This window comes from Neodiprion lecontei, chromosome 7 (genome assembly GCF_021901455.1).
Source record: "Neodiprion lecontei isolate iyNeoLeco1 chromosome 7, iyNeoLeco1.1, whole genome shotgun sequence".
NCBI classification, from domain to species: domain Eukaryota; kingdom Metazoa; phylum Arthropoda; class Insecta; order Hymenoptera; family Diprionidae; genus Neodiprion; species Neodiprion lecontei.
The window spans coordinates 1,556,017-1,569,066 of record NC_060266.1 but is presented as its reverse complement, the minus strand read 5'-3'; the positions used below and the strand labels follow the sequence as shown (position 1 = coordinate 1,569,066).

The 13,050-nt window shown below is 44.2% G+C and overlaps 1 protein-coding gene and 1 long non-coding RNA gene across 2 annotated transcripts in view; one reads left to right on the top strand and one right to left on the bottom strand.

Moving 5' to 3' along the window:
* The window catches only part of LOC107220604 (balbiani ring protein 3), a 7,639-nt gene extending 1,953 nt beyond the window's left edge, over positions 1–5,686 (bottom strand). Inside the window, exons 1-6 of the mRNA XM_015659264.2 lie at positions 5,560–5,686; positions 3,878–4,311; positions 2,919–3,465; positions 2,370–2,613; positions 2,017–2,285; positions 124–1,875 (exon numbers count right to left, since the gene is read on the bottom strand). Of these exons, the coding sequence (XP_015514750.1) occupies positions 124–1,875; positions 2,017–2,285; positions 2,370–2,613; positions 2,919–3,465; positions 3,878–4,311; positions 5,560–5,665 (3,352 nt within the window). The 5' untranslated portion in view covers positions 5,666–5,686. The remainder of the gene's footprint in view (positions 1–123; positions 1,876–2,016; positions 2,286–2,369; positions 2,614–2,918; positions 3,466–3,877; positions 4,312–5,559) is intronic.
* LOC124295439 lies at positions 4,201–13,050 on the top strand. The gene is made up of 4 exons (XR_006905379.1): positions 4,201–4,322; positions 5,498–5,735; positions 9,094–9,316; positions 9,934–13,050. It is a non-coding gene; the product is annotated as an uncharacterized LOC124295439 (long non-coding RNA).

The window sequence follows — 13,050 nt, the reverse complement described above, 5'->3', positions numbered from 1 at the left end:
CTACTATAAATGTGTTTTCAGGAACGGCTTGAGGTACATGACGTCGCGCGTTTTCACAGCGACTACTTGCTAATTAGATTGGCGCACTCGGACGTCGCTTTCTCTACTAGCTATAACACTTACGACAGATCCGCGATCCCTGCGGAAACGGTTCGGATTCGCTGATCTGATTTCCTGCCTCATCTACGCACCAGCAATGCGTACCGGCGCACTGAGTAGGCTCAAATCTGCCGAACTTGTCGCAAATGGCGGTAATGTGCCCAGCCTCCATCATGCGCTGGCACCTGGTCCCTCGGCCGTGCGTTTCCGGTTCCATGAGGGAGTGCTCCATGTATTCCTTGATCAGCGCGTCGATATCCGGTGGTCCGCGGCCCCTCCTGGCTTGCCTGAAGTTGCACTTGGGTTCGGCCTCCCTGGTCAGCGAGCCCTTCATCGGTTCACCGTGCCTATCGACGCACCAGCAAACCCCGACATGATCCAGGCATTGAATCGGCTCCCAGGCACCGTTATCCGGGTTGCACCTTGGCAGGAACGTGGGCTGCTTTAGCCGCTGCGCGGACCTGGAATTTCTCTCCCTGATCCTCTCGCATTGTGACAAAACCGGGCAAACCGCATCGCATATCATCTTGCTTGCGAAATCGTTGTGTCCTACAGCGCAGCCCGATCTCTGCCGGCACTCGTTTCGCTCTGGATCAAAGTACCACCGGCCCGCCTCACCGGCCTCTCTGCCTTGACAGGACGTCTCCTGGGGCACCTCGAAACACACGTCGCGGGGCTTGGGACAGCAAACCGCATACTCGTCGAGTGGCGAGAGTTCGCACTTGTGCGACGACGGGCAAGCCGATCCTCGAGGTCCGCAGGTCGCCGGCCCGCCACCGGGAGCCAGAAGCGGGTTGCCGTTCGGGCAGGGATTCTCTTTCCTGGGAAGGCAGACCGGAACCGGCGGGCACGGAGGAGCGCTACAGGCGACCTCGACCATGCGGCAGGCCTCGCCCTCGCCGCGACAGGCGACGTCCTTGCAGGGGTCACGACACGCGCAGACTGGACACCCGGAGGCCGCGTCCAGGGCCAAACCCTCGGGGCACGAGAGCGTGCAGGTGACTTCCGGACAGTGCAGAGGCTTGTTGCAGCGCGGGACGACTCCCTCCGGTACCCGGGTGCCGGCCGCTTCTCGACCCTCATCGTCAACGCACCAGCAGAGACCTCCGTGGCACTGAACCGGCTCGAAAACTCCGTTAGAGTCGCACCTAGGAATGTAGAGTCGACGTGCCGGCTCGCCAGATTCCCGGGCAGCGTGCTCGGCTAGCGCACGAGCGTGTTGACACGCCGTCGCGACGACGGGAGCGACGCACTGCGTGCCGCAGCCCGTCGAGCAGCATTTCTCGGCGCCCTGGCATTCCTGGTCGTTACCGCACTTGAGCTCGCAGCTAGAGGAACGTGGAACTAGGTACGGACACTGGCCAGCCTTCGCCGTCAGGCAAGCCGGCACTGGTGGGCAATACTCTCCTCGGCCGCAGTTCACGTCGACCATCACGCATGACTGCTCGTCTCCGCAGGTCACTTCCTTGCACGGTTCGCGGCACTCGCATAGCTCGCAACCTTGCGAATCTACCGAGTACCCGTAGCTGCACTCCAGTGAGCAATTCAAAGCTTGGCAACCGATCAACGACTCCTTCAACGCCTTGCACTCCGATACACCGGTCACTGACTCCCGGAGCGTTGTTCCTCGCTTGTTTACGCATGAACAGGTACCGTTTCTGCATTGTAACGACTTGTAGCTACCGTCCTCCTCGCACTCTGGTGCCGCCAAGGCCAGTGCCATTCCATCCCGCGTTCCCTCCATCCGCTCCGAAAAATCTCTCAGGTATTCGCACACTGGAAAAAAAAATTTCATAAAATACCTAGACCACTTTTCGTTTTAATCATCTGCATAATCATGCCGCGTTCCATAACTATTTGAATAATACAAAAAAAGGCTAAAAGATGTTCAACAGGTAAAAACTGATGCACGCTTACTTGTCGGCGGTCTCAACCGGGAGTGCGAAACCGGGCAGCAAACTGATTGATCGGCTTCAGGAACACTGGAGCACCTGTGGTTGCTTGGGCACTCCGAATCTGCGGCACAAGTTACTGCGTTTCCTTCGTCGTCGGTTACCGGAGCACCGGTGGTGCAAGGACTGGCGTAAGACTTCTTAGGTTTGCATTCCGGCTTCGTTGGACAGAGGAAATCCGGGCAGCCCGCTTCCCGAACGAGCACACAACTCTGTCCCGAGGGACAAGGGTATCTGCGTGGAAGAAAAGGTTGTGTTTTTACTTCATGGAACCGTTGTAAATGTTTATTAGAAGAGTAAATCAATTGCTATTCTTACCCCTCGCACGCGTTGTCACATTCGCAAGTCGGGCACCCGGTTGGGTCGCTTTTAAAACCATACTGGCAAACCTGGGCGCATTGCTGGGGCGCACACATCGCCGGTAACGATCTGGCCTTCGGCAAAGCTCTGCAATCCACTTTCTCCGCCGGACCCATCGAGCCTGACAGCTTTCGGCCTGCCGGGTCGACGCACCAGCACACCAAACCGTTGCGAGAGCACTGTTTAGATTTGAAATCTCCACCTGGAGCATGAGCAAATGAAAAACTGTGATCAAACTTATGTGTTGTATGCAAAACCAGGGCTGTCTTCTCGCCTTAAGACGTCTGAAAATCAATTTTGCTAACAATAAGGTGTTACGGGACGTGTATTCCCAACCAAAAGTGAGTCTCGGTGAGAATATTGAACACTTCGCGATAAGATAGAAATTTTTAAAAAATCAATCGTAACCAAGTTGATAAGATCACCGAGACTCACTTTTGGTTGGGAATACACGTCCCGTCACACCTTTGTAACCATGTGCTCTAGAAATCGGTTAAAGCAACGCACCTTCGTCGCACTGCGGAATGTAGCCGCGTCCTTGGCGCTCTGAAATGCTCAAAAGCTCGGCTAATACTCTATGTTGATTGCAGGCGCTGAGCCCTTGAGGAGCGACGCAATGACCACCGCCGCAGCGTTTGCTATTGCAGCACTTCTGGGGCGTCGGGCACTCCAGATCGTGTTGACAAAAGGCTCCGCAGATGAGGGCTTCCTTGGCAGGACAGAATCCCGGCCGTTTGAGGCTCACGCTGGAGGGACAACAGACTCCGTACTCCTGATTGGGTTCGACGAGGCATCTGTAGAGTGGTGGACAGCTCGGCTTACCCGGCGTATTCCCGCAGAGGAACGGCCGCGGAGAGTCGGTTATCTGCAGCGGCTCACCCGCTGGACAAACTGATGACAGAGATTTCGCTCTGCGGCAACTCGGGATCGGTGGACATGGCGGAGTCGCGCAGGGCGCGTCGACCAACTCGCAGGCCTGGTTCGGACCCGGACAGGTAACTCCACGGCACGGGTCTCTACACTCGCATCTCTGGCAACCCGTCCGTGTGTCAACCTGCGCAAAAACGTTGTCATGAGAGGTGAGAAGTGCCCAATGAAAGCTATAAAAACATGTATTTCAGTCGAAGCGAAGTAACATCCCGAAATACATTCAAATTTGAAATTTCCACCATTAATAAGGACACTTGTCCACGCTTCTTTTTTAAGGGGTTATCGATTGAGAAGCGGGTAAATTTTAGGATGGCTGAAAAACGGCTAAACCGATTTACTTCAAATTGGAGCCAGTATCCTTGAACAGGTTATCCCCTTTGCGATCTATACGTTATACTTTTGAATAACAGAAGTACCAATCAAATTAAATAACTGGCATTTTTGAGTATTTTTCCCCGGTTTCAATGAGTGCAAATCTGTAAGAAATAATGTAAAAAACCTGTGCAGTTTTTCTTGTTGCAGAACTGTGTTATTACCTCGAATCCAAGCGGGCAGAGCATCCGACAGCTGTGAGCCGGGCATGGTTTTGGACTCCTGCAATTTACCAGCTGCTTGGCGGGAGCTCTGGTGCCGGGAATTTCCCCACCGACATTGTCGACGCACCAGCAGGACTTCCCCGTTCCCTCGCATTGAATTTCTTCAAAATCCCCGGTCACGTTGTTGCACTTCGGAATGAACTGCGGCGGCGAGCCAGGGCGCAGCGCCCTTGACCTTCTCGTCGCGGCCAGAGCCACCTGCTGGCACCCGGTCAGCTCCGCCGAGACGCATCGTTTCCCGCAGGCCGTATCGCAGCATCTTTCTTCAGAAGCTGCACACTCCGGATCGCTTTTACAGGCTGCAGCTCTCGCCGGGCAAATATTCTGCTCCAATAGCGTCGGACATCGTCCCGTCACGTGGAGCGCTGAGTGCTCTGCGAAAACGGTAAATTGGATCTGTGAGATGATACTGTATAAAATACGCATACCAGGTCTTGTACGTTGAAAATCAGATTCTTATCACACGTCAAAGCGTTTGATGTTAAAATAGGTGCATAAAAAGTTGTCGTTTCTTTTGTCACTCAAATCATACCCCGTGCATAATTCGATAGTCGTTCTTTCTGTTTTTTTTTTTTTAATTTTTACTCTGTAGTAGTAAAATTCCACCAACATTTTTTCGTTCGTTTTCCATACATGGGGAACGATTTGAACGCAAGATAAATCTTGATTATATTTTTTTTGTGGAACGGACAATTGTTATATCTATGTAATACCGGACAATCGACGCGGAAGATAACGGATCCTCAATACGAACCGTTACGTGCTATGAAATTAATTGGACAATAGATCAGGGAGCGGCGATTGTGTTCATTGTTTGGAATTTAAATCGTTGTTTATAATAGAAATACCGAGCCATCGAAGTGAAACAACATGAGTTAATCACCGAAACGATCATTGTCGCTCTTTAGTTATATGGCACGAGGTATTTCCTTATTGTAGCCTCGAATCGTACGTGAACACGAATTGAAACTTCTGGAGTTTAGATTTTTCGAATTCGCTAACACCGCGAAACTTTCGCGTTCACGATATAGTATAGTTTTGCAGACGTGTCAATCATGTTCGTGTGTATATGTCACATTTACGTGTATGCAGAAAGAAAGAAAGTCTCCGTTTTCTAACACCGTAATTATTGTTATTATTGCTCATCGTTACGGTATGATGTTATTGCTCATCGGTTGTTTTTTTTCATTTTTCGTTTACTTTTAGGAATTCTTCCGGAAATTCAGATGCAATTGCGGCTTATGCAACGTCGGTTTAGAAATTTAGAACGGCGTGCATAACTATAAGCATGTGTGCTATAGCATATCATAACACGTAACGCGATTGTTGCGTCGCGATGAAAATCTTGAATTCGAATCACGGGATATTCGTTATTTCAACATACACTTATATTGAAATGGGATTGAACAATCGTCGATGAATTATTAATTATTTATTGTTACAGGGACGTTGTATAAATATTGATGATTCTTTTGTAATAAGCTGTTGTCGAGAGATATCAAAATTTATTCAATTTATTATACACACAGTTAATACCATGACTGTATTACAAACTTCCAGACGTATAATGAATGTTTTTTGGATTCTTTGGACGATCGACAAACCTGAAATATTCTACTCACCGGCTGTAACGGAATGCGATGAAAACAAGGCGAAGATCTGGAAGGTTAATATCAACACCCACACAACGGCGCAGGCATTTCCCCCGCTGCAAAAGTCACGGCGCATCCTCAACACATCAAGGGGATTTTTAATACCTCACTATTCTGAAAGAAGAGGAAACACGTTTCATCGTTAGGTAGTTGTAGCTTTTTTTCATGTTCTGCTTTCACCTAAGGGGTTGCCTCTAGTTCCAATTTTTAAGTGGCTCAAAACCACCGCCTACATCCGTCAAAGAAGTCTGCACCAGGCATTTTATACAGCGAGCATAAAGAGTCAAGGACATGAATTCGGATCGAGGCTAAGCCTCGACTATAGACCGTTTATATTAATGGAAATCATATTTTGAAAGCTGTTGCATTATTTATGACGCCAATATCGCGTCACGTCAGGATAACGTCATGCCGGACGAAAGAAACCAGGCAAGAATTAGGATCATTTACTATGAAAAACTGCTTTTTTTTCTCTTTCGACGCCATAGAAATATATTCCTGAAATGCAGGAGGTTTTCACGAAGAGACTGTGCGTAATCATTTTCATCGGATCTACGGATGCGCAGCTGTGGTGGCGGAATCGTTGCCTACACTTGAACACCGGATGTGGGTCAATATTTGTAATTTGTAGTTCCTTCCGGGTCGCCGTCGTGCGAGTCGTCGCGACGTGTCTCTCCGTACCATGCAAGAACTTTCTATTGTCGTACTCGCCATGCAACAACTACAAACTTTATACACGCATTTCTATATGTACATATCTGATGTATCCCACGTCGTATGCACAGGTAATACGTATGGGATGTACGCGTCACCTGGCTACAATTAGTTATACACGAACTTCCTTCACCGCCTACTGCTGATCGTTGTGCGTACAGTCATTCGGCACTTTCTTTTCATTCGCTGTCATGATCATTATAGCTTCAAAGTGAGGCAAAAATATAAACGTATCTTAATGCGTGTATCGAAATTTGGCGGGGGAGAAGAGAATACGACAGTCAAACTCTCCGTAACTTATCGCTGCAGGCTAACTAAGTTCCCGATTAGTACTGCAAACTTTTTCGTCACCGCTCTATGTGCTAAGCTAATAATTTTCACTCGTTGGTTTCTATCAGTTCTTCTAATTAAGGGTATGTAGTAATGCTACCCTTAGCGACCGAGCAAACTCCCTCCTCTTCTTCCTATATTTAATTAACAAATGAACGGAAAGGGTTCAAATTTCGACGGTGCATCGCTCTTTCGTGGCGGACTTTACAAAAGTTACTCATGTCCCGAAAAGTGTAAAAAAAATGCGTCGTTTTTTTAGACACATTTCTCCGGAAAGAATGAGGAGTAAAATGAGCGATCGTGAGACTCTTTTCATGCGATATTATTGAGGTCGCTAGACGAGAACTAGGAATTACAATGATTTCGTAAATAAAAGTCAATCATTTTTCGGCTTATCAGTAATTCCGCTACGAATGAGCGATACACCGTCGAAATTTGTCCGCTTTCCGTTTGTTTGTTTATTTAATACAGAAAGAAAAAGGTGAGCATGCTCGGTAGGTAAGGGTAGACGTATTACATACCCTTAATACTTGACCACGAGCAGCGCAACAATTATACCTACTTTAGTCAGCAGTATTTTCTTGGGTATCAGTTTCTCCCATTTTAATACAAAGCGTGAATCGCGGCAGATTATTTTCCCTTCGTTTGGTATTATCCGTTCATTCGCGTTGTACATTTCCTCATTGATTTTTCTTTCAACGCTAAGAGATTTTCTATGTTACGCACTTTGACGTTTCGAATTACGGACAGCATCGGCGGGGCTTCAGTGTCAACTATGAGAAGAAACACGATCGATCCGTAAATTGATATTCACTGAGGGGTATTATTTATGCTTAATCAAAAGTAGACTCATACGATCATTAATTATTGTCTTACAAGCTTAGTTTAAACGAAATTTCGCACAAACACGCTTTCCATCCATCCACTGCACGTGCAGCGCAAACTTTTTACTCGCATAATAACACGCTTCTTTCACGATGGAATAATTTCTAACTGCGTCGTTTATCGGGTTCATATATACACACATTCTACACGTGCAATGTATGTAGAAATTTTAGAAATCGTTTCTTAAGGGTCGCGCTCTCTTCTCTCCGTTGCAAACCGGCTCCTTATTTCAAATTTTTCCATTCGTGCAGTGCGCAAACTGTGCAATTTCGGCACATAATTACGCGTGCTTCATTCTACCTTTCTATACTTTTTTTTCTTCGTCTTTCGATTTCAAAAATATGGAAAAACGATGGAAATATACAGCGTGATTTTAAACGGGTCAGTGACGTGAAACGTACTACATTTAAACTCTGATCGCGGGCATTTAACCGTCGCTCTTATTCTCTTATGTTTGCAGGCATCTCACCGCTACTACGGATACATACAGTTTCATGCAGATAAATCATAGCATTTTGTGGATCATCATCATCACTTCAATAATAACAGTAATAATAATAATAATGAAATTCGATGTAAAAAGTTTATGGCGAAATTGTGGGAATGGTAACGATGAGTATATAATTATTCGCACTTTCCGAGACAACTTGTTTTAATAATGATGATGATGATATGTTGATAGCATATTAGTCGTGAATGTAAATTACTTATATAATAACAAACCCGTTTCTGCACGTTCATGCTGCACACAGTGCAGAAATCGGTGTCAAGAGTTTAAATCTAGGCTACAGTTCCGATCTGTTTAACCCGTCGATATTGTTAACTGTTTATAATATCGGGATATGTTTTATTCTCCAGGGTCGCGAATTCAATTATTACTCACCTTAATTTGGATAATCCAAAAAAATGCACGTGAACACAAAAGAAACTTGATGAATTATTAACCCCGCAGTAAAGTTATTTTTATTTACTTTTGTCAAGTTAGCGTTTTGTATTGTATCGTATATACGAATGATCGTAACCGACTTGTTTTTCTTAGTTTCTATTATATTACTATGGATATTACTATTTACAGTAAATATTCTTTGATTAGAAATGAAAAAGGGTAAACTTTAGTTTTCTTTCCAAATTTTTGGTTTAATCTCGGTTATTATTCCTTGATTTCTTGATCGATCATGGAAAGCAATGAATATGTATATACATGTATATAATGAGTGAAAAATCGTTCTTTGGTTTTGCACAACGATTTATATCGTCTATAATTATTACTATAATTAATTGAAAACGAATGTAATAGGTCCAAGAAAAAAATTGAGAATATAATCAACGTGAGACAAAGAACGCGATCCGATCGATTCGTTTTGAATGGACACAATGTTTATTGTCCAGTGCACAAAGTAAGACTGAAACGTCGAGGTAGAGGCGAATCAGAGGCACCGCAGGAAGGCAGGAGAGACGGCGCGTCCCGTTCAAAAGCCGATGCTAGTTGAGTTGCTTTAAGAGCCAACAGTCCATCCCCACTGCATGCGATACGATGACCCCCTTCTTCCTAACTTTTTTCTTCTCGTTTTCCAGCCTCTCCCTCCTTCTCTCTCACTTTGTCGTCGTGGGGAAAATACGAGAACGGTGAACCGATGCTCCTGGAGGAATTGGCCCCGTGGATGCGTGAATGACCATCGGGTCCAGGATCTATAGATCTATTCACCATTCGTCGGAAGTTTCTTCTCCGAAACTCGAGTCAATCGGGGTGAAGGTTACGGCCATGAATCGTCTCGACGATGGAATTAACCTGGATTAGGTAAAAATTACGATCGTTAAGAGGACTTATCACCCCGAAGGCTCTCCGTAACTTCCTACTTTCGGGGCTCCGGGCCCGTTGTTCTCCTGACAATGAGACCTTTTTTATCACTCTTTGAAGCGAGAAGTTGGCGCACTGAGAAAAGAGTTCAATTATTTACTGGTAACAAACATATATTCGAATATCATGACGAAATAAATGTTTCGTTAGTATTATCAAATTTTAGTTGAGCCAAATAATGATAGATAGAAATTTGTGAATCTCATTTGATAAAAAAAAAATTCTTTTCTCAATTCCCGTTGAGAAGTCACGGAGGGTTTGCTGCGAGAACGATTAATCAAAACTTTTCAGAGTAACGTTCAGACATTGTACCGGAAGTTTTCTGTGAATATTAACGATCAACGTCTGTCGACAGTCAACCGAAGCTAAATACCGTATCTTTACGTCATATTCAAAACGCGTTACATCTTTGATTCCATGTCTTCTGACATTAAGCTATGAGGAGTTTCACAGAAAATTTCCTTATGATTTTCAAAATACTCTGGCAATGTTTCCATGTATTATACAATTGTACAAATTTAACATCTGGTACATAATTTTCCTCCTCTTTTAAACAGACTCGGCCAAAAATGATCGACGAGGCAAAACTGATCTAATTTCAAAAATGTCGGATAAATCACTGCTGCAGCAGGCGAGGCGAAGAGAATCCGTTGGCTGCGTTGGACGAAGAACGGGTTCCAGTCTTGGCGGTTGAACCCGCTCTCATGCAGGCGGCGGCATTCCGAAACGCCTGAAGGCGTTTCTTCGTCGAGGCCCAGTGACCGACATTCGGTCGTTCGTGACGCGACGCCTCCTCTCCACCTCTCTTTCTCTCTCTCTCTCTCTGACGCAGGTTCTTCACCTGCATCTCGTCGCCGTCCCACGTCGGAATCATCGTACCTCTTATGTTTGTTTTGTTTTTGGGTACTTTTTTTCAACATTTTTCTCCCCCAATTTATATTCTAATTTTAAAATTCCTCGCCCCGAAGAACTTTTTATACATTACATTCCGACCTATCTGTTTTATTCATGTCTCTCTTCGGGAACCAAAGAGAAAGAGAGTAAGTGTGTGTGTGTGTGTGTGTGTGTGTGAGAGAGAGAGAGAGAGCATCGCTGATAAGAACCTGTATCGAGGGATTTTCAAACGACGGGGAAAAGGAGGGGAGGTTCCAGCCGAACGGTGGGAGCGAGAAGACGCCGTGAAATCCGTGATCGAAGGTCTAGGTCGCGGAGCTTCCTTGTACCGGTGATTTCAACGCGCCTTGACACACTGCACTCGGTTCCGGTACACCTAATTATGAGTCATTTTTCGGCTGTTCACCCACTAAAAATTCCGCTTCTTGTTACGTGCTAATTTCGTCGATATCTCTTTTTCTCTCTCTGCCGTTTTGTGTCGATCTTTTACCAAATTACCAATGATTAATATTGAAATAAATAATCGAAGCTTGAGATAGTATATATGTATCGTGCGTTTGTCCCTGAGTATGTTTCGAATTGTCTGTCTAAACGCATTACAATGTTCACACACCTTCCTCAATTAGACGTAGAATTCAAAAGTTTAACAAGTCCATAATCAGTGCGAATTTTTTGCACGCATGCCAGTTTTCTGATACAAAAATCAATCCTTACCTCACGCGTTATCAATAATTGGATCGCACGAATTGGGGTTGATTATAATTTTGTAATTTTTCTTTGTTGGTAAAATTGTGTGAAATATCTATAAGAAAACAGCGGACCTCACGTTGAAAAAAAAAACCACTAATAATCAGGCAATATCAATATTATTGATGATACACCGTAAATAAGTTCTTCTCAAATCCACCCAATTGTAACAAACGTTTGTTTGCAATTGCGTGACAATCTTTCCGTGCGACGACGCGTATCCCGAATTCCCATGCATGGCTACGGATTCTACCGGATGTAGGTTAGTGTCGAAGCGTCTCTGAGTGCTCTCCACGAGCGTATATCCGGGGTATTTTATCAATTAATAAATCTAGCTCAACGAAGCCCGATGTATGTATATATATATCGCGGGAAAGGCGGGTAGCGATGATGATGCTCGTGTCTCTGTATGTGTGTATTTATTTACGTATGTATGTATGTGTGTTATTGCACGTACGTATGTATAGCGTTAAATTCGTTACCTGTGAAACCCGGACGTTTGCAAATGCGGTATGTATTATGTAGGTAGGATAACGGTGACCTACCGCCGCAGCTCTTTTCACAAAGTGTATTTTACGCCGCTGCCATTGCGGCCTCCACACTCGCACACATTCGCAGGAAATATATATATCTCGTACTCGAGTTTGCGGATTCGTGCATACATACCCATTTCCTATCTCTGCGCAGTCCGTTTATAGGTAGGCACATACCTCTGCAAACGATTTCACGGAGACGCGTCATGTTGCGGTATTGTTCGAAATTTAAAGGCAACTAGTAGAAATCGAAAAAACTTATTTGTTACTATAGACTCTAGCCGTAATAAAAATTCTCATCGATTTTCAGAAAACTTCTGTAATGACTTGTTTAATTGAAGTAGGAAAAATTTGGACCATTCCTATTTTACAATTTCTACATCACATTGAAGTTGGTAACGTTATCGCAACGATTCATACTGAGGATAAATCGTTATTTCGCGATTTTGGAATTGTCTGAAATTCGGTAAACCGTAATAAAACGAAACTCAATCATATTTTGGAATCATAGTTCCTTCAAAATTATTGTAAAATTAAGAAAATAGTGATTTATTTGATAACGTTACTAACTTCAATCTGGTATTTCTATGCACATTCTAGAATCAAACTATAATCACCACTATTCGATATTTTTATAACTCAATTCCAGTTTGCTCATCAGAAAAATATACTTTTCTATTCGAATTAATTAGCGGTGAACATTATTCTCCAATGAATATGGACGTAACTGAATCATTGTTATTTCACGTTTAGATGCTCGGAGGTACGAGAGCTGGAAAAAAATCGTAGCGGTAGAACGTGGTGAATGTATGGCCAGCACTTTTTTGGAGTTAAATCTACAGCAATTGTGACAAGATTTACAAACCCGATAACAAGAGTTACAAAACCAGCAGTAAGAGTTACAATATACTTAGGCAGATGTAACAGAATCGATGTAGATTTGACTCCAAAAAAATGCTGTCCATACGTTCACCACGACAGATGTAAAATCTAAATTTAATTTTTATCCGTGCATCTTTTGAAATTTTAGGCACGCATTATGACTGGTACACTGTAGGTACACACATACTTGTGTAGATACTGCGGCGAGGTGGATGGCCTCGGAAACTTGTGTGCGTCAATGTATGTAGAAAGTGTCGCGCGGTATGGAGCTAAAAAAGGAGGATCGAAACCGGCGACGCGGAGGCGTGAGAGGAGTCGTGGAATTTCAAATTTAAAGAGTAAAAAGAAAATTAAGTAAACCGAAACAGCCAACATTCTGATCGATAAATTAAATTGCTTATACGTAGAGCGTCGCGTCGTTGATTGATTGATGATTACAAGATTTGTAGTAATCTTATGTTAAGTTATACACTTGACAAACTGGAATTATTAACAATAGTATTATACTTTGTTGTATTGATTTTTCTAGAAAATAAGATCATTTCTTAAAAATATCTGTATCGACCTCACTTTTATATAATAATTAAAGATTAGGTATAATAAATCTGTTCCAACATC